Here is a 23,011-nt window from a genome sequence, read left to right as displayed (position 1 = left end):
TACCACGGAAATTCCGGAGATGACCGTTATCGTAACGGACATCATCGTCATCTGCGCGAAGGTTAAGCCCACAATTTTGACTTATGATTGCCCCCGCAATTGGCGCATATGAACTTATCGGTATCTTTCTTCACTGGACAGACGTCCTTAGCGTGAGAAGAACCTCTGCAAATCATGCATTTAGCATCTATGTGGCAATGTTTTGTACCATAACCCCACTTTTGGCAACGACGGCACTGTGTGGGGTTCTGGTAATTTCCTTCAGGTTTCTAGAAATGTTCCCATGTCACACGGACATCGCACATAAGTCTTACTTTTTCTAAAGCGCCAATATTATTTAGTTCTTTTTTGTTAAAGTGAACTTAATAATATTCTTGAGAAAACCCTTTCCGAAGAATGCCAGATTGGGTTCTCTTTTTCATAATGATTGCTTGGACTGGGGAGAATCCAAGTAAATCATTAATTCCAGTTGTCTTTCAAGACAACTATTCATGATGTTTGAGAAGAAGTTTGTGATCCTTAAGAGCTTCCGGAAAAATGCGACAGTCTCCTTTCTTTGCGATTTGGAGCGAGACCTTGACTCCCCAAATGGAGTTCAAGATCTCCTCTCTAAATCCCCCAAATTCGGAAAAACTGATAACAATAGGCGGCACTCTTTTCTTTCTCACTTGAATCAAAGAGCCAGGGCTAGAGACTGCTTCAATTGGGCTTCGAAAAATTTGTCTAGAACATCGAATTGATTGCTCATTTTGATGCAAATATGAACATTATTAATTTCACCCTTGGAAGAAGACGCCCATTCCACTCATTCCACTCATGCCGTGTTTAGTGACTGTTTCAATCCCACTTTTTTGGAAGGAAGTTGTGAATTCAGAGATTCACCCTTCCTTTTGTTTGTAGTTGCAACCATGTTTAGTGAATAAAGAGTATTGTTTGATCCTTGGACCTGGTTCGGCGTTCAATGCGTTTACTGAGTAATATCGCGAATCCGGTCAGGCGCATTAATTTCAAATTATATACTTATCGTTTACCAAAACGAATCCTTTATCCAACCCTTTCCCATATCCAAACTCCCAGTGTCTGCTTGTGGAAGTGCAGAGGACTCCTCGGCTTCTATAAAGCAAGTAACACGTCAACATTTCCCTCCCATCCCCGAATTGACCTGCATTCGGACGCAGCCGGCGTCGTTATTGTTTGTTATAATAATGAGAGCACCAGTACTTACACATTGAGGATGCTACTGATCCCGAGTAGTGTCTGTTGGTTCCCTGTATAAGTACAGCTGTTCTTGCAATAACGGAGTAGCATCTGCGGGCGGTCAATCATGCTCATGCAACCATGTTTAGTGAATAAACAAAAGAAGACGTGACCTTCGAGAGGTTTTTTGCCCAAGACGGTGTCCAAGAAGGCTTACCACTGCTAGCTTTCGCTAACGGGTTCAACAAAAAATCGAAGGTACGGGTCTAAACAAGGATAGTAAAGGGATCAATAGTAGAAAAAATAGTACTGAAAAGTACTGTTTTGGTTGCACTCAAAAGTACAGTTTTTTTTAATTTCAACACTGACTCTATTTTTTGTTTCTCTGTACCATTCAGGTGTTCTTAATAGTGCTGCTACCACCTTTTGATAACTTCGCGTTCGTTCGTCAAGATGCTCCCGTCGTTGGTTTGCTGGACTACTGATACAATACAAAATCAGGTTTTCTAGTTGACAAATTGATGCCTTTACCTTTTGACATATGCTTACTTGCAAGAGATTTAAAACATGACGTTTAAATTATCACGCACTATCGATAGGTCAGTTAAACCGTTACCGAAGTGGACCGAAATCGTAAGTGACGAGAAATTGGAGATTTCCAACAAGAACCACAAGTTACAAAGGTCCATTAGGAGGTGTGGATGTTTGGCGGTAGTTGCTTCTTTCCTATTCTTCCGTCATACCGAATGCATTGCATTATTTCGATTGCAGTGCAACGACATCATGTGAGGCGCACTGGCTGGTGAATGCAACAAATGCCAGGAAAAAAAACTTTTGCCACCTCTGGGACGGAGAATCCATTTGGCAAATCGACAGCCAGATTGAACCGTGAAAGACAAATGCTGATGAAGGGGTCGAACTCGGATTCGTACAGAACATGGATTATTTTGGAAACAAGAGAAATCCATTCCCATCGGTTCTTCGATTTCTGGAGTTGACTCCAATGGGCGGGTAAATCGAAAGCCGATACTTCAGGATGCTCATGCAGTTGTTGAGTTATTTTGTAGAGTAACTGAAAATTGAGGCGAAAATAGATCGAATCTTTCGACGCCATGTTTTGGAAGATACGAAGTGAAGAGAGCAGGCGATAAAAAAGTTTTTATTGGCAGGACATTCCCACCCGAGCCGCCAGGAAGGGCAAAGTCTGATCGATATTGCGTGTTTGATGAGGATATGCAAATGAAATGAAGGGGGTGGATACGTAGTTTTCACTATCCGCAAAGTTTATCAGCACGGAAGACATGTGGTCGGAGGGTGGAGCGATGTTGTCGGTTCATGAAAACTTTTGTAGTTTGCTTCACACTTTGCGGTTTCATGTGTTTGAGAAAAAGTTTCTATATTATGAATGCGAAGAAACTTTGCACTTTCACTGCAGGACACTCTGGATCATGTAATTCAACGAATGACTGAACATGTACAGGGGTGTAATGTACTGGTTTCTACTCGAACCCGAGAATTAATTTGATGTTGTTTGGCTTGTTTCTCTTGCTCATATGCTCTTTTGGCTTCTAAAAAATCAATAAAAGAGGGTGAACCAGGGAGATTATTTACAGTTTAGAATTGTTACCGACAAGGTTTTTTACTTCACAATTTTCTTCACTAATTAAATACTACTTTATTTTTGAATGAATAGTAAAACATGCATCGGTTCCAACGATGTTTACTTGTCCAGCGATATGTTTCCATTTCGTTTGCAGGTTTGGCAGGTGAATGTTTGCGATTGTTATTCTTGTTTCACAAGGAAGTTCTCATACTTCCATATTGAAATTACACAATAACATCAAAAAACCTACAAAAATGATCATATGCTTAGACATTTCAAATAGCATATAATTGTTATCGTTGTTATAATTGAAAATATTCACAGATTTCTTAAGCCAGTTTAATAGCCTCAAAGTGATGAAAAAAGTCACACCTCAAATTTTCAAGGGAACCAAACAGCGCTCCATGTTGAAAATTTATCTCATTGGTCAGCACCAGCAAGCAGGCAATTAAATCGATTTTCATAGCGAATTCTTGTAAGATTCTCCAGACTTGTGCACTTGAAAATTCAAAGTTTGGCTTTGTTTCATAATCACCTTAAATAAGTTTTTTCCATGTCTTAAACCAGCAAACTAATGAATGAAGGTGAACAAAAAATTAAAAAAAAAAGTTAATATTATGTTGAATAAAAGTGAATCATTGACTAGGGAATATTATTTTCTTATGCTTAACTTCCGTACTAGGAGACTAGCCCACTGCAGTTTTCCGTATTTATTTTGCTAAAGCTTGTTTGTACATATGATACTAATCATGATGTATACGTCATCGAAGGTGAGTGGGGTGGATCGTAAGGGATATGGCCGATTGTGACAAACCTCATAAAATTTTAGAGGTCTCATACAAAAAAAAAGTTTAAATGATAAGGAGGGAAGAGTTCAAAAAAGTTAAATTTTAGCGTGAAATAATTTGTGTACTATTCTCCAATATCAACATCACTAGGACTCCCACTCTCTATATCTGCAACCATGTACTTTGAAAATGTAGATATGGCTAGTAGTGTCTTAACATGATTAGCCAGATAACTGGAAAGTGGGAAGCGATTTATATAGACACACGACCACGAAGCTTATGTAGAAAACATTCGAAGACTATCTTGTAAATATTTCTGGGAAAATCATCGCAGACATTCTGAAGAAACTCTAAAACACTAAAGAAATGAATTGACTTGTTCGATTTTTGATAAATTCCGGCAGTAATTTTTGGCCGGACTCTTCAAGTAATAACTTGGAGGAAAACTTTTAGAAAAATATCTAGAGGAAGACTCACAGGCACCTTAAGGTCTAACTATCTATCAAATTTGATAGAATCAATGTGTAGTAATTTATGAATTATCATAGTTCATTGTGATTACTTAGGACAATTTCACATATGCTAACGTAGGTAATATTTTTCTTATGAAAAGTGAATGGAATTTTTGATTTTCGCAACATTTTGGGAGAAGAGCTAGGAAGTTCATAAGACAGTTTTGGGACAATCATTCTAAAATTTCGATAAATCCATTGAAAATTTCATAATATTACTTGAACGATTTTTCGTGGAAAAAGTGAAGAGGCAGAATACTGGAAGCAATTTGTGAAATTTAACAGTTTCTTGGAAGTAATTCTGAAGAAATATTAGTAAAAATAAAGAATAAAGAAACTCCTGGAAGAATCTACTTGTTATTTTCTGAAGATTCCTGGAGAGCGATTTCTTTCAATGATTAATATTATCGTTTCTGTAGCGTACAAAAATAAATTTAAAAATATAAGTATCAATTTTAAAACTACATTTCGATTCTGTATTCTAGTACCAAATTGGCCAATCAAAAAAAGGGCTACCAACACCAGACACAATCTGGAGATGGCACGATTTCTGTAATTTTGTACATCATCGAATTTTTTTACTCCAATTTAATGCATTTTCAACTTTTGCTAGAGCAATTTGAGTTTTACTTTGTTTGCAAGTTGTCCATCCAAAACCTCTTTCATATATGATGACAAATAACACATTTTACGATGTTGACCTAAATATTCATTCATCTTATTTTTATTGCATGTTTGATACCATGATCGACGAAATATATGAAAAATAAATGTATTCGTATTTGCTTTTGCGTCTGCAAACCTGGAGCGTCTGTACTCCATGTTAGGAGCGGCTCACAACAGCGTCTGTTCCCGAGGTCAGGGGCGGCTAATCATTGTCCGAGTGCCAGAGAAGGACTCTAAGCTAAACTGTGCACTATGGCCCTCCGAACATTCAGGGAGAATGGTTCTCCGGAATTCAAGGGGGTTGGTGTCAGGCCCTGCAAGACAGCCGTAAAAAAATAAAGCATCGAATAATCAACGAGGGAATACGAACCGGGACAATCGGCGAAGACCACAGCGACGTTAAGAAACGAGCGATTGGAAGCTCAGTACGTGGAACCGTTAATCTCTCAGCTTCATCGGGAGCACACGCATACTCGCCGACGTGCTGAAGGACCGCGGATTCAGCATCGTAGCTTTGCCAGAAGTGTGTTGAAAGGGAGCAATGGTGTGAACGTTTAGAGGTAACCATACCATCTACCAGAGGTGCGGCAACACACACGAGCTGGGAACAGCTGTTATAGTGATGGGTGAAATGCAGAGGCGCGTGATTGGGCGATAGCCGATCAATGAGAGAATGTGCAAGTTAAGGTTCAAAAGCCGGTTCTTCGACTTAAGCATAAACAACGTGCACAGCCCTCACTCCGGAAGCAATGATGATGACAAGGACGCTTTTCACGCGCAGCTCGAACGCGAGTACGACAGCTGCCCAAACCACGACGTCAAAATCATCATTGGAGATCTAAACGCTCAAGTTGGCCAGGAGGAGGAGTTCAAACCGACTATTGGAAACTTCAGCGCCCTCCGGCTGACGAACGAAAACGGCCTACGACTAATTGATTTCGCCGCCTCCAAGAATATGGCCATTTGTAGCACCTACTTCCAGCACAGCCTTCCGTACTGATACACCTGGAGATCACCACAGCAGACCGAATCGCAAATCGACCACGTTCTGATTGATGGTCGGCACTTCTCCGACATTATCGACGTCAGGACCAATCGTGGCGCTAACATCGACTCTGACCACTATCTGGTGATGAACAAACTGCGCCCAAAACTCTCCGTCGTTTACAACGTACGGTACCGACTGCCGCCCCGGTATGACCTAGAGCGGCTTAAGCAACCTGATGTCGCAGCTGCATACGCGCAGCATCTCGAGGCTGCATTACTAGAAGAGGGTGAGCTGGATGAAGCCCCTTTTTAGGGCTGCTGGAGAACAGTTGAAAGCAGCCATCAACGATGCAGCTGAGAGCAACGTCGGGTACGTGAGACGGAACGATTGGTTCGATGAGATATGTAGGCAGATTCTGGAGGAGAAGAATGCAGCGCGAACGGTCATGCTGCAGCAAAAGACCCGGCAGAACGTAGAACATTAAATACGGAAACAGTAACAGCAGACACGCCTCATTCGGGAGAAAAAACGACGCTTGAAGGAGACGGAGTGCGAGGAGATGAAACAGCTCTGCTGGTTAAGTGTAGAACTAGCCCTCGTGCGTTAAAATACACTCAAATAAAGATTTAAAAAAAAAAAAAAAGCTCTGCTGGTCTCAAGAAACACGTAAGTTCTATCAGAAGCTCAACGCATCCCGCAACGGATTCGTGTCGCGAGCCGAGATGTGCAGGGATAAAGATGGGAGCATTTTGACGGACGAGCGTGAGGTGATGGAAGGATGGAAGCAGCACTTCGACGAACACCTGAATGGTGCTGAGAGCACAGGCAATGAAGGTCGGGACAACGGAGGAAATGCCTTCGTCGGTACTGCGGAGGATGGAAACCAACCAGCCCCCACTTTGAGGGAGATTAAGGATACCATTCACCAGCTCAAGAACAATAAAGCTGCTGGTAAGGATGGTATCGGAACTGAACTTATAAAGATGGGCCCGGAGAGGCTGGCCATTTGTTTGCACCAGCTGATAGGTGCAATCTGGGAAACAGAACAGCTACCGGAGGAGTGGAAGGAAGGGGTGATATGCCCCATCTACAAGAAAGGCGACAAGTTAGATTGTGAGAACTTTCGAGCGATCACCATTCTAAATGCGGCCTACAAAGTATTATCTCAGATCATCTTCCGTCGTCTGTCACCTATAGTAAGCGAGTTCGTGGAAAGTTATCAAGCCGGCTTCGTTGACGGCCGATCTACAACGGACCAGATCTTTACTGTACGGCAAATCCTCCAAAAATGTCGTGAATAACAGGTCCCAACGCATCACCTTTTCATTGATTTCAAGGTGGCATACGATAGTATCGACCGCATAGTGCTATGGAAAATCATGGACGAGAATAGCTTTTTCGGGAAGCTCATGAGACTGATAAGAGCGACGATGGAAGGTGTGCAAAATAGTGTGCAGGTTTCAGTCGAACATTCCAGTTCGTTTGGATTCCGCCGAGGACTACGACAAGGTGATGGACTTTCATGCCTGTTTATTGCGCTAGAAGGTGTTATGCGGAGAGCCGGGCTCAACAGATGGGGTACGATTTTTACGAGATCCAGTCAATTTGTTTGCTTTTCTGATGATATGGACATTGTCGGCCGAACACTTGAAAAGGTGACAGACCTGTACACCCGCCTGAAACGCGAGGCAGCAAAAGTTGGACTGGTGGTGAATGCGACCAAGACAAAGTACATGCTATCTGGTGGGGCCGAGCGCGACAGGGCTCGCCTAGGTAGCAGTGTTACGATAGACGGGGATACTTTCGAAGTGGTCGACGAGTTCGTCTACCTTGGATCCTTGCTGATGGCTGACAATAACGTTAGCCGTGAAATACGGAGGCGCATCATCAGTGGAAGTCGGGCCTACTATGGCCTCCACTAGAAGCTGCGGTCAAAAAAAGCCGCACGCACGAAATGTATCATGTACAAAACCCTCATAAGACCGGTAGTCCTCTACGGGCATGAAACGTGGACGATGCTCGACGAGGACTTGCAAGCACTTGGAGTCTTCGAACGTCGGGTGCTTAGGACGATCTTTGGCGGTGTGCAGGAAAACGGTGAGAGGCGGCGAAGGATGAACCACTAGCTCGCCCAACTCTACGGCGAACTCATCGATGCGCATCGATTTGGTGAGCGTGGGCCGAACCGAGAATGGAGAGATGCGGCCACGAACCGAGTATTGTGACATTAAATTGTTGATTCAGTGTTATCTATTTAGACGTTAACTAAATAAATGCAATGAGGTTATTCATGTAATTAACTCACGAAAAAAAAAGCGAATTATTTTAGATAAATTTTGCTATAATTGCAGGAGAATATCAAGAACTAACATTTGAGTACTTGAATGTTGAAAATTTACAATTTTTTGTTAGCATTGTTAGAAACTATTTAAGAAAACCTGAAAAGAATTTTAAGGATATTCTCTGGTGGATTTGTACATTTCTTATTAGTCTCAGGTCGCATTTCATCATGAATTTCCAGAGAAAAAAAAAACAAAAAGGTATTTTTAAGGAACCCTAACTGAGTTTATGGAGTGTTTAATAAGAGATAAAATAAGAGTCATTAATAAGTTTTAAGAGAAACAATTGACAAATTATTAAAAGAATATAATAAAAAATATGAACAATTGATTTGCTAAAGGGGAATTCCGCGTGTAATTTATGACCGATCTTAAGAGGAAGTGCATGTAGAAACTATTAATAAAAATATAAAGAATAGTTCCAGAAGGAATTATCAGAGACGAGAACTTGGAGGAATACATATTAACTTTCCAATATGTTTCTTTCTAGAATCCCTAAAACAATTCACAAATCATTTTTTAAGCGTTGCTGAGATGAATTCTTGTCTTGGAGGTGCCTCAAGAGTAATTTCTGCAGAGATTTCATATTGATTCTTGGAAAAAAAACTTCCGGAAACATTCAAAACAATGCCCTAAAAAATTATAATTAAAGCCCTTTTCTGATGACTCGCTATGATACATGATAGGTACTCATAGGAACGTTTTCTGGAATAAATTCTGAGCTGATAATTGAAGAAATTCTCCTTGAAGAATGTAAAGAAAAACATCTAGAGAAGCATAAAGGGCTACACTAAAAAGAGTTCCCGGGTGAATATATGGAGCAGTGCCTTACCAGAATACATAACGAATATTTCGAAGCATTCCTTGATGAGATCATCTTGAGCCAGATCGAGTTCCATGACAGATTTTTAGCAGATTTCTAGCATGTTCCATTGCGGACTATTTATTGCACTTTCTTATTATTTATGGTAAGTTCTTTAGTAGCTCAGTATACCTAAGGACCTCATTGCCCATTACTAAGTAGAATTGATGTAGGTTGTTCATGTTTCACATTTATTAGGCTGTTGCTCATATTTTTCATCAAATCTTAACTGAGATTAAGGAAATTTCACGAAATTCCTTTATGAGCACTTACTCGGGTGAATGTTTCAAATTCCATTGGCAGGCTCGATGGAGAATATACATCTTGAACCGATCCTACGTCGATTGAATGTTTTTATCCATCAATAAATAGATAAACCTTTGCAATCCTCTCAAAACGATAAACGATAAATTTACTCCTCAGATCGGCATTTATCTGCCTGCATCATTACTCTTGGTAATCTCATTAGCACCATTATTAAAACTTTCTCGACACATAGATTGTATCCGAGCAGCACAAAAGAAGATCTGCAGGAGAACCGTTTTCGGTGGTATCACGTTTATTAACAACATAAACCTTTGTAAAATATGTCCATTGTGTTGGTCGGGGCGCAGAGCACGCAGCGCCATTCAAATGCTCCACTCCGCACACACAAAGACCAAATATGCCATATAAAATCCGATAAGAATCGTCATTTTTCATTCGCACACGCCACCATCCATTCCGTGCTGCACAGTGGGATGAAACAAAAAAAAAATACAGTAACAATCTCTTAGAGGCATTTTGACCCAGAATACTTTTTTGAAGCAAGAATAACAAATGATAAAAAATAAGGTGAAATTTTATAAGGTACGTATGGAACCTTTTTTTAATTACATCTCACGAAATAAAAAAAAATAAAAAATTGAAAACATGGGCAATTAAAACTGTCACATATATTCAATAAAATTGTTCAAAATATAAAGTTTAAGATCTTTCCTGAAGTGTTTTCTCGATTTTATTTGGGTGTCTCAATTGCTTTAAATTATTGTTTTGTTATTTATTACTCAGGTTGGTAAAAAAGCTAAATCATTACGTTTGCTTTTTTTTCTATTGTCTACCCTGAAAATTTATTTGTTGCAATCTCTCATCGTAATAGGCTGCTTTTCATCACGTGAATCTGTCGTGAAACAGCCTACTTTCCTGCAGTATTGTAGAAGTCAGCTCTGATTTCAGCTCTGTAATGACTATTCCGCAACGCTTTTTCTTACGTTTCTGTTCTGAGTTGCATAATGAATTATGACACAATAATTTTCAGAAACTTTAAAGTGGTGGTCTTATACGAAGTTGCAAAATAGTTGTTTTCGCAATAAGTTGCAGAATGAAGATTTTTACAGCACTCCAAGTATCCAACTTAGTAAGCCTAAATGTACAAATGCTGTAAAAATCTTAATTCTTCAACTTATTGCGTTAAATAGTATATCATTATTATTCGGGATGTTATTTCAAAAAATCTTTTGAAAACAACTTTGGGCTAAACTGCCTACTTCCTAGAGGTTTTGACCATCTACGTCCAGTTACGTCCCACTGTGCGCCAAGCCGAACAGAACACCCAACTCATAGATGATTTTTCGATTTTCTCCGGTTTCCTTTTTCTTTCCAGTGTCCAGAGCGAAAATCCTCGGCAACTCGGAGCTGTTTATCAAGAGCGGAAGCGACATCAACCTCACATGTGTGGCGTTGCAATCTCCGGCGCCGCCCTCCTTCATCTACTGGTACAAGGGGGGTCGCGTGGTTAATTACTCCCAGCGGGGCGGAATCAGCGTGCTAACCGAGCGGCAAACCAAAACAAGCAAACTGGTCATCGCCCGGGCCGTGGCGTCGGACTCCGGGAACTACACCTGCTCGCCCAGCAGCTCTGGTAAGTAGCTAACCTAGCAGTGGTTTTTAGAACGTGCCTCTCGGAGCACTTGGTTTTCTGCAAAGCCTTGACAGCAGGGTTGCCATTATGCCATATTAATCTGGAACTGACAGATTTTTTATCGAGAAAAAGACAAAAAGATAATCTGCTAATTTTGATAGACTTTTTTAAGTTCAGCCAGACTTGAAAGCATTGACTAAAATATTTAAAAATCAAAGACAAACTTTGTCCTTGAATAAAGTCACGACAGCTGCACAAGCTGTCCTAAAAGTGGTCATTTGATCCCCTTTCGGAAATTTGGAATGGAATGGATTTTGAAAATGTTCCGTTAGGGTTCATAGGCCTACCGAAAAATATATCCGGTGCCCATGTTTCCGGAACGACCACAATAGTCTCCAAATCAAAACATTCTGTCAAGTAAATCAATGTTATATTGATTTTTAAAAGTTTTCAAAAGGTTTCTTGCATTTCCCTCGTAATTTTCATTATGAAATACCCTGGGGTACTTAGGGACCTACATATTTGGACCAAAATCGAAACTCTTAAGCGAATTCGAAATTATATCTCATTTGTGATTTTCTCTGAAAATTTCATCAAAATGGATCTAACGATTACAAGGTTATAGAATTTTGAAACTACGATGTCGGTCATCGTAAAGGTTGAATATGTTGTGTCCTGGCTAGTTTAGTTTAGAAAACTTCAAATCACACCTATCTTAAAAGTTCGCATACTGTTTCACGCATTTTTTGCTCTTAGCTGAGTAAGTCATAATTCTAGTGGAGCGCAGTTTTCGATCGTAAAGCTTGTAAAGATTGTTCTGTGTTTCCTTCACGGAGATCGTAAATTGCAACAATTTAATAACAAAAAGTGCTCCGCGAGCCATAAAGAGTGAAATCCCCTGTGCAAATATTTTGGTATAGGGACCACGATGAAGATGATGTTAATGGTAATCGCAAGCACAATGAGGATCCCACGACATGGCAGTCGGACGACGGTCAAGGCGATGATGGCGTTCGCCAGAGTGCTGATAATGGTCATTGCAGTTGAGTGTCGTGCAGGGCACCTACAGCGATAGGAAGGAAATGGCAAACATTTGGCGATTTTCATACAGGATTTTCATATTTGGATGCTTCTATCTCTATAGAAGGGAAGCGCGAGTGATTTGAACTTTAAATTTTCTTGTACTGAACTTGAATGTGAATTGAGAAATGAATTAAACACTCAGATAGGCTTTTAACTTATATAAAAAAATGAATAGTTACGAATGAAGTTACCGAAGAAAACATATTTCAGAGGTCTATCCATAACTGGTTGATATTAAGGCACACACTTAAGGAATCTATTTTCATTAACGTGAATTTCTACAAATTGAAATTAACGACCAATGTGTATTTTTAATCTTGATCTAACCAAATCTTTTAAGCATACTTACCAAATGGGTTCAATCCGTACGCAATTCGCAGAATTAATTTAAAGTCATCTGTACTGTATTGTATCCATGTATGAAGAGATAGGAGAAATTGTGGAAGAATGAACAGGAGTGTTAAAATGAACACCGTATCCATTACTGAAGAAAGGCAAATTTCAACGACTTGTTTATAATGTAGGGAGAGATCCCCTAATATCAGACAGCACCCAATAACAGACAAAGTCGAAAATTTGAGAAACCATGGTCCAATCAAGATGGTGTATTACAAGAAAAGAGAGCTATTATAGAGAGTAATGTTTGCGTAGAACAACACAACCTTGAAACATGCAAGCCTTCTTGAAAAAGTAGAGATGTTTGAAAATCGTTAAAAAGGTTACGTATCGTCTTAAATTTGAGCCTAAACAGTAATTATTTTGAAAGTGGAAAAATAGTTTGGATGACGTAGGCATGATTATAATCAAGTATTGATGTTTAGCGGCTTAGAGCGAATCGCCTCTCTTCCCTCTGATCGATATATCATTTTTACGGATAGTCTCAGCTTCATTGGAGCTATTCGTTCAATGAGGCCGGTAAAGCACTCCCCGTATTTCCTCCGTGAAATACGATCTACCATGAGTGCTTTGTCGAATCATATCATCACCTTGGTTTGGCTCCCGTCGCATTGCTCGATTCTGGATTGCGAGATTTATGACCGACAAATCGTCTTCAATGAATTTTTCGCAATTGGCCTTCAGCAGTCCTTGCTCAGTTGACAACTAAAATGGAATAAAGGGGATTTGGGCAGGTTACATTCCATTCTCCCGCAGGTATCAAGGAAGTCGTGGTTTAAAGGGATGAACATGAGTCGTGACTTTATTAAGATGATGTGTCGGCTGATGTCCAACCACTACTCGTTAGGCTCGCATCTCTATCGAATAAGGCTCGCAGATAATAATCGATGTGGTTGTGGAGCAGGTTACCAAGACATCAACCATGTTGTCTGGTGCTGTCCCGAATACGGAATAAGGCAGTCCATGAGACAGCTGCGATCATCTGGTTTATTTGTTTACCATGTGCTTTTGACATTTCGCGATCGAAGTGACTTTTCGATTACAAAGGAAAATGTAAAGCTCCGATAACACTGGCATGATATGTTTACTCTTTCATTTCGGTTGCATTAACAATTTAAGCTGTCAGTCCTATCACGAAAAGTCCTCATGGATAGCCTTATTGCCAGATCAAATCTATACACATCCATCAGGGCCCGAGGAAAACCAGACAAGGAAGACATTAGAGATGTGTTGGGTAGACTGGACTTTGACTACATGTTCCTTGTTTACAAATTTTTGAAGCAAATCGACATTTCGGTTTGATGACACGATGTTTTGTTCTGCTTGTCCACCGATTCTATACCATTACCCGGAATGTACCATTACCCGGAAAAACCATTTACCGGAATGCACCATTACCCGGAAAGCCAAATCTTCCATTTTCGACGACCTTTTTCAGTACATTTGTATACATTTTTTTCTCCATAATTGATTCTCAGCACAAATTAGGGTTTCAATGCTAGTAATGGACCCCTTAGTAGCTGAAATTCATTCTCGACGCTTTTCCGCAATTATATCTCAGACGGATATACGTTTTGTGGAGTCTAACAACAAGTTCATTGTTTTTACTTCATAGTACGCCTATGAAACACACAAAATCATTCGATTTTTCCAGCGAAATATACATTTGGAAAACTGTTGTCCGAATGCCTATTATGGACCCTCCCGGAGTCCATAATAGGAATGTTTACAAATTTGACGTTTCCTATTATGGACCCTGCATTTGATTCCCATGTTATTCGACTCGCTGCCGACGAGCCTATTATGGACCCACCTGGAAGTGCGTATTATGGACCCTCTTGTGTGATTTCATTTACAAAACTGTTCAAATATCTGTATTTATGCGTCTCAAACCAAATATTTTGCCTGAAACTGTTGACTAACAATGAAATCGAAGGTGGATTTTCATAGGAATAAAGTTGCTTTGATTGTTAATTTTATGTTTTTCTGTAGGGGGTCCATAATACGCAAAGGGTTCATAACCGGCATCGACTCCCTATGTTTCGCTAACCACTTGACTCCCTCGATTTCCATAAACACTTTCTAAAAAGATATCTTCAAACAGCTATGGACCCAATATGTTTTTCTTCTAGCCGACATTACGAATCAACTGGGACAAAGCTATTCTAGTAGCATTTCTACAGTTCATAGATAAGAGCCTATGTCAATCAAAAACTTTTGCATTCGTTCATAAGTTTGACAAGGATGTAAGTGCTCTAGCTCTGAAACGTCGTCAAATTTGCCAACCAGAAATAATTTTGAACCGGCGGTATTCAATTCTACCAACCTCAGCTTGATCTTTCTGAATAGCTTAACTTTGCCGCAACGAATATTAGGATACCAATATATAATTGCACATGTCATTTATTTGCGATTTAATAAGAAAATAATCGCCTGATAGGGTGCAGAACTACTTGGGCACTTCCACAGGTTCTTCTCGGCCGAATTATCTGAAATTTTGAAAAAAAAGAGGCACTACAGTACGACGCAAATTGTGGCCAAATATGAACAAAGTAGGTCAACATAAATCGAAAAAATCGCCTAACAAATAAGGTAGGTTGCATTTGAGTAAATGGAACATCTCAGCATTTAAAAATGTTTGGAATATGATGGTTTCCTTATTCCTTTACGTTAAAACATATCAGAATCCAATTTCAATATTGTATCAAAATTAAAAAAAAAAAACTTATCTTGCGAGGGAATCTCATGTCAGTTTTATGGTTTGGCGAAAGCTTAAAAAAATCAAGACGAAAACTAAGAGTGGCTTGGTGATTGAGAGTAAGGACACTATTTGCCATTGTAACGCCCATCTTTAGAACCTCAATAATTTTTTTTTTCCTTTGAATTTGATTGATTGTGTTATTTTTCTCCAAATGTCATAACTCTGAATGTCTGTACCCCAAATTCAATGCCAGTGTAATAAACAAGAAAGAACAATAAGCATTCAAAACAATAAGATATTTGGTCATTTTCGACTAAACACATTTTGGCAAAAATGCCGAGATCGGCGGAACTCGAAAGAACCGCCAACCAAATAAAGATGGGTGAATATCAGATGACCCGAAATGGGTCATTCTAAAAGAAAGAATACACTAAGGATTTACAATCGGTTGATTGACGTTTGCGAAAACGACATTCGGCGAATTGCCACTCGGCGAAAACTATTAGTTCAGCCAAGAAAAGCTGAAAAGATAGGTTAAAAGAACAGCTTATTTTTAAAAGAAGGGTGAATCATTTATGAAATGCAAATATATCAAGATGGTGCATATTGACATGATCAAGTATAAAGATATCTTAGACTCCTCTTTGGTGCTTATGTATTTTGAACAAAGAACCTTATCCTTGGTGGTCATTTTAAATATGTTTAAGTCAACATACTGACATGAATGACCATAAAACGGTTTAAAGCACGTGAATGAAAAAAGTCGAGAAATGGAGATGTAATTTTCCGGTAAATAGTTATTTCCGGTAAATGGTTTTCCGGGTAATGGTTTCCGGTAAATTGCATTCCGGGTAATGGTTTACCGGGTAATGTTGGAGAACCTGTCCACCTCGTATACCCCTTCCCGTTTTTGGATGTCCACCTTGTTTCCCTCGAAACCCGTTTGTTTGTACCGTTACAGGTTTTCGTTATGTCCACTCTGCGTTGATCAGCACCAATAACGCCACTACAATATGCTGCTGTTGAAGATCAACGAGTAAGCCTAAAATTCCCATCCCTTCCAAAAATGATTGTAATCCTTAACCTCGGCCAAACAGCGAGTTTTACGGTTCCTCAAAATTAACCTAGTTTCATAAGAAGCAATTATGATTTTTTAAATTAAATACATATAATCCGGCTCCGTAATGCCTAAGAGCGCTTGAGTCTGCTAAATAAATGATAAGATAAAAAGTTTCTCGAAGTATTGCCTCAGTTATCTTTGCAAGGATGCAATCTTATTATTGAAGGGTTTCTCAAAGTTATTCTTCGATGGATTCTTTAAAGCGTGCCTGTTAGGTTTCATCCAGAGATTTATTCAAGAATTTCTACAGAAATTCCGTCAAAAAATCCTCCAGGGATTCTTTGAGAAATTCCATAAGGATTTTTTTTAGAACTCATTCCAGGGCTTCATTCAGAAATGCCTCCATCGTGCCTCCAGGGGTTCTTCCTTAAATTCCTACAGGATTTCCTCCAGTGATTACTTTGGAACTTTCTTCAGGAATTTCGCCAGAAAGGATGTTTTAGAAATTCCAGAAACTACTCCAGGGATTTCTCCCAAAAATGCTCAATAGCATGCTGTAGAAATCGCTTAAGAATGGTTTAAAAAATTCCTATAGAGAATCGTTAAGATATTACGCCAGGGTTTGATTTAGAATTTTCTACAGTCATCCATTCAGAATAACCTCCAAAGGTCTCTCAAAAATTCATGTGGGAATTCATTCAGGACTTCCTCTAAGTATATAGGGATTTATCAAGTGATTCCTTTAGAGATCGCTCAAAAAATTACTCCAGATATTTGTACAATAGTCATTCAGCCATTCATCATACCTCCAGGCATATCTTTAGGGATTCTTATAGGATTCCTCCTGGAATTATTTTTAGGGTCCTTCCAGAGCAACCCTGCAATTCGTTCCTTGATACATCTGCTGAGGAACTCCTGGCTGTGTTATACCTGGGGGAATCCTTTAGTGAGTTTTCAAGATGTTTCTGGAGCAATTCCTTTTTAAAAATCATGAACAAAATTTAGCAAATTCTTCCAGATATTCAGGAAGAGTTCCTGCATTATTCTAAGAAAACAATATTAAAGATATCCTTGCTGAAACCATGAAGTAATTACTGGAGGAATTGTTGTAGAAATGTGTAGTGGAATCCACGAGGAATAACTGGAAAAATGACTGGAATAATATTTCTGGGCGTATACCTGGCTAAACAGAAATTTCTGAAGCAAATCGTAGAGGAGGTCATAGAAAAAGTCTGAAGCAGCTCGTTATAAATATTCTAGAGATATAATTGAATGAATTTCTGCTTAAGGAATTTCTATTGAAAGCTCTAGAGTACTCTATGGAAGAAGAATCGTAGAGGTATCTCTGTAGGATTGGAGGGGTCCAGCGCATGAATTGCTGAAAAAATCCTAAGCAGAATTCCTAGAGGAATTTCTGACGGATTCCCTGTAGGATTTTGTAGAAAAATTCTTAGAAAAAAGCCTTGAAGAGTTCCTGGATACAATCCCAGAGGAATTTTAAAACGAATCCGAGGAGGAATATGTCTGAATATATGATGAAGAGTTCTTAAAAAAAATCAGCGGTTAGCTTTGTAGTCATTTATGAAGAAGCTCTGTAGTCAATTTACACAGAATTTTCTGGATTTTTTTCTGTTGTTAATCTTTGGAGAAATTTATTTTTTTATAGTTATTTCTCAAGTAAACTCTCAAAGAATCTTTGGAGTATTTTCAGCATGAGCTCTCAATGAAATTTCTGGAAGTATCTCTTAAGGTTATTTCTTTCAGAATTCCTGGCGTAATTTCTGCAGAAAATTCTGGGTAAATCACTGAAGAAATTTCTGGTGGAAACCGGAACATTTCAAGAAGCAATCCCTGGAGGATTATGTTTAAGTGGAGTCTCTTTAGGAATCACTAAGAAACTTCTGGTAAAACCATTGAAAAAATTGAAGATGAATTGTCTGGAACGTTTTCTGGAGAAATCCCTGAAGTAAATATATGGTGAATAGTGTTGGTGCAACAAAATCTGACAGATCGTCAAGCAGTCGTACGAACATAAATTGGTTTGACTAACTTGGGGGCGGAACCAATGTTGATTAAACAGACTGAGCGTGTGTGAGGTGCATTATGGAGCCCACAGACGACTCAGACCGTTTGGCCAACATTGACTCCACCCCCAGTTTGGTGCTCATTTTGGTGCTTTGTTTGACGGTGTGTGATGCTGCTTGACGAACTAATTTGACGGTTCTGCCGAATGCCGTTAGGCCGAAAATGGCCTTTAGTTCTTTTAAACCGTAAGGTCGAGTGGATAATTAACAGGGATTGGTCAAGAAAATTTGCATCACCTAAAAGCCACCGAATGATTTTCAGGTCGAATGAATTGTTAGTTGTTAGATCAGGATAATTACCTAGAGGCCCACAATAATCGCTGTGAAATAGAGAAAAAACACTGATGAATGTGTAAGCCATTTGAAAAAGTAGTAAATGATAAAAATGTTTTGGCCTAATAACCCTCTTGGCCTAGCGGTCCTTTCGTCCTAACGGCATTTGGCCTAATGGCCTTTGGCCTAACAGCATTCGGACCTTACGACCTGCACCAAATTTGACAGTTTGCGAAACCGCTTTGACGGTTGGCGAATCAGTTGGCCAAAATCAAACGAGTTTGATTTAGCTCAAACCACCGAAGGGCGGAGCCGTATATTTTACAAATTGATCGTACTGTCTGTAGGGATGTGGCACGAACATCGACGTCAGCATGCCAACTTCGGCGGCTCGTGAAATGGCAATGCAAATGAGGGACAAGTAAAAAAGAATGAATTAACGCAGCGTAGACGCCAGTGTGAATTGGCATGTGTTCGCCTTTGAGTTGTTTCTGTATATTCTTAAAGTGTTTTTCCACAATCTTACAACTATTTCTTTTTAGTATATCCAACAGCAGTTATACCTATGATACCTTCAAAAGTTTAAAAAGAAATTCCTCCAGGAATTCCTACAAGAATTCCTTTACGAATTTCACCTGGAATGTTTCCAGATAATGCTGTAGGAATTTCTTCAGAAATTCATCCAAAATTGCTTCATGGGTTTAAACGTTAATTCCTTCTTGATTACACTAGGTGTTCCTCCAGAAATTCAATCAAGATTTTGTCTTTTAGAAAATCCTTTCGAAATTTCTAATGGAATTCTCTGCAGGATTCCATCCTCAAGAGATTCTACAAGGATTTCCTCTAGGGAATCCTATTAAAGTTCTTCCTGGGATTCCATCAGAAGAACTTTAAAAGTTTCCATCAAAAGTTATTGTAAGAATTCCAGGGGTTTAGGGAACAAAATGTTGAAAGGACAAACCGTCGAAAGCAGTAAAATTTCAACAGCTATTCTGAATCGTTTACCAGATTTATTCCTTCATATTGTGCCCAATGAAACGTGCGTTTAGCACATAGTGAATTATTTATTCTTTCAAAATCGAATCATTCTTCAAGGAAATTTTCATTTTCTTCCTATTTTACCGTTTTGGCTCGTATTCCGAACACTTAAGGTCAACAGTGACTTCAAATGCATCTGATTGGCATAAATTGGTTGATATTTGTGTAAATTTTAATTTTTTCGCTAAGTCCAACTTTTAGCTGTTGGGTGCACCAATAATAATGTTGATTTAATTAGTTTATGTATTGTTTTTACGTAAAAGTATGGAACAATATTTTGATTCAAATGCCGAACACTGTCTCATATTCCGAACACATTGATTCAAATTCCGAACAGCACGAATAAATTGGAATCAAATGAATAATTTCACAAATAAATTTATCTGAGCTTGTTCTACTGGTCTCAAACACGAGAGTCATCACTACTCCCGCGTTAAAAAATATATTGGAAACGTTAAAATTGAATTGCAATTGACTGCCATTTCCTTGTTATTTGGTGAAATATTTCAGCGAAACATTTCAACCAAATCGCCATACAAAAACCGAGTGTTCGGAATATGAGTCTGTTCGGAATTTGAGACAAAACGGTATATTTTCATCGTTTTGTCCTTTCGTTGTTCTTACGTCTTAATGTCGTTTGTGTTGTTCTTACGTTAGCACAAATCACATACATTTATAGTGTCCTTTCGAAGTTTTTGCTTTCGACGTTTTGTCACCCAACCTTCACCAGGAACTCCATCAGAATTCCTTCCAGAGATTCCATCAGTAGTTCCTCTAGGGATCTGGAGTTATTTTAGGGATTTAGTAAAACACGAGTTCGTTTAGGAATTCCATCAAGATTACTTCTAAAGCTCTATTATTAATTTGGCGAAGAATTGAATCAGGAGTTCATGCAGGGTTTCCATCAGAAGTTCCTCTAGAGATTCCATCGGAAGTTCCTATAGAAATTCCATCAAGAGTTCTTTCAGGGATTCCATTACGAGTTCCACTAGCAATTCCATCAGAAGTTTCTCCATGGATTCCATCTGGAGTTCCTTCACATAATTCATCTTGAATTCCTCCAGGAATCCTACCAGAAGTTCCACTTGGGATTTCATCAGGAGTTCCTTCAAAGATTCCACTTGGAATTCCTCCAAGGATTCTACCCGGAGTAGCTTTAGAGCTTCCATCAGAGTTATTCTAGGGTTTTCATCATACGTTCCTCCAGGAATTCCTTCAGAGATTATATTGGGAGTTCTTCCAGAGATTATATCAGGAGTTCATCGAGGAATCCCATCAGGATTTCTTTTAGCGATATCATAAGGAGTTTCTTTAGAAATTCTATATCGAGTTCCATCAGCAATTTCTTGAGAGGATCACCAAATAAATCACGGAGGATTAAATGGAGAAATTTTTCTATACATCTCTGGAAGAACTTTTTAAGCAATCGCTGAAAAAATAAAAATAAATACTGAAAGAAATTGGTGGAAAAATTTCTTTAGGAATCCTCGGAGGAATTTATGGTAGATTCTTGAAGTAATTCTTGAAGAAATCACGTACAAAAAATGGGTCCCCTCTGAAATATGTTGGAACCACTGATGAAGTAAGCTGGAACCCGCGGACCACTTTTGGCTATACTTACGAACCGAACACTACTGTCGGACCGTGGACCTTATTCACTAATTGGCAGTGATATAGATTAAAAACCATTTGGTTGGCATTGGTCCGAAGTCCTGATGGAACTGCCTTCCTGCTGGTGCAGAAGGCGCTTTTATTAATTGTCACCAGTCATGACTATCATGAATGATGATACATTTACGAATTTGCCTAGACCTTATGGGCCAAGACCTTTGGATTCGGTTACGATCGATGATGGTTGGCACCGCGCGAAATGCCACCGAACAGTCGCCAACAGGTGCCTGCAATTCGGCCGGACATTTCGCGTGTGTAATCAAAACAATTTCGTCGATGCTCCAAGTGAGCACCGGATTAATTAAATTTGCATGGGCACGTCTTTGATTGTGCACCACACTTCAGGGATATCAACACGTATAGTGTTGCTGCAACGAACTTTGACAGTCGTACAGCGGCGCATGGCCGGACAAAACCTTAAAAATTCATGTTCTCAAAATCACGATGTCTCTAAATTTGAGATTAATCTGTTTTGTTTTCGATTTTTGGCAGCATCATAAGTGCGGGAAAGTCAGCCAAATTGGGGTGCTTAAAATTCATCAACTATGGTTTACCTATCAAACTTGAAACATCTGTATCTCAACAAAATCATAACGGATTTAAGCTCAATAGGCTTCATTTGAAAGCGTAGTCTTAAGCCTGCGGTTTGGCTATAGCTACATAATTTTTAACACATTGTATTGTTATTTGTAGCAAAAAAATCTTTTTCCAAATTTTTGATAAATTTACAAAACTTTGACCGTTTTATGTGAAGTGTTTCTGGAAAATGAGTCATTCAATATGAAGCAGCAAATCATCCATACTTTCTGACGTGCAATAGTTTTTCGTGCCCCTCTTTGCCTCTAGAGGTGAAAACTCCATTTTTATTTTAATAATAATTTATCTATTCCATCATTAAAGCTGTATAATGTGCCACAACTCGCTTAAAACTTTACTGAATTTACTTAGAGGAACTTAAATATGTATCTCTAGTTCACATTCATACAAAAGTTTCTGCATTGCAGTTTTTTTTAAATATCCATTTCTCATTAAAAGCAAAGGACGACTTTTTAAATTTGGTAATACGCAAACTTTCATGCAAACATATTGTTAATATCTTTTGTGAAATTGTTTCTGTTCATATTTGTGGATATCTGATCTCCATACAGTGTTGCCAGGTTACTGTTGTGTGAGCGCACTTTGAACTTTTGCCTAGAATTACTCTAACCAATTGGCTGCATTTTCATGGTTCAAAAATTTTATTTTTTTTTTTTGATTAATGAATATCGATTTAAACTAATTATTAAATGTCTGTAGATTTATTTAGAAGAAAAATCTTTGGAACAATTTTCAAATGTGTTGCCAAAATTGAACCGTGCCAAAAACAAACGTGCTAAAACCGAACGGGCACTGTTTGTTAAAACAATCATTCCTATTGGAAAAATGTGAAACAAATATCCGTTCTCATTGTTTTTGCGTGCATTGTGCATAACAGCACGCCGAAAACACAGACAAACAGACGTTTCACTGTCGATACTTTCATCGGCCATCCTTTAAATGTTCAATCATACTTATACACTAGGTTTCATATGTCAATATTCTAGGTTTCATGTTTCACAACAAGAGGCGCGCGCACCATTTTCCATCGTGTTTGACGTTTCTCACTAACGATAACAACATGGCCGCCAGGTGATGATTGTGTGAAGTGGGTGATGCATTTTAATGGAAATAGTTCTAAGTGTTACGCCTGTTAGTCTCTGCTCAAACTATCAAACTTAGATGAATGCTGATTGCCATTAAAAACGATAAAAGCTGAATAATCTTCAATCAGCATTTATTAAGAAATTTTACTTTCAACTAAGCTGAACCAC

At 38.9% G+C, this 23,011-nt stretch overlaps 1 protein-coding gene across 1 annotated transcript in view; it reads left to right on the top strand.

Moving 5' to 3' along the window:
• The window catches only part of LOC5566745 (limbic system-associated membrane protein), a 237,842-nt gene that overhangs the window by 158,183 nt on the left and 56,648 nt on the right, over positions 1-23,011 (top strand). The window contains exon 4 of the mRNA XM_021850728.1: positions 10,598-10,855. Within this exon, the coding sequence (XP_021706420.1) occupies positions 10,598-10,855 (258 nt within the window). The remainder of the gene's footprint in view (positions 1-10,597; positions 10,856-23,011) is intronic.

This window comes from Aedes aegypti, chromosome 3 (genome assembly GCF_002204515.2).
Source record: "Aedes aegypti strain LVP_AGWG chromosome 3, AaegL5.0 Primary Assembly, whole genome shotgun sequence".
NCBI lineage: Eukaryota > Metazoa > Arthropoda > Insecta > Diptera > Culicidae > Aedes > Aedes aegypti.
The sequence above is the reverse complement of the archived record's forward strand: the minus strand, read 5'-3'. Positions and strand labels throughout refer to the sequence as shown.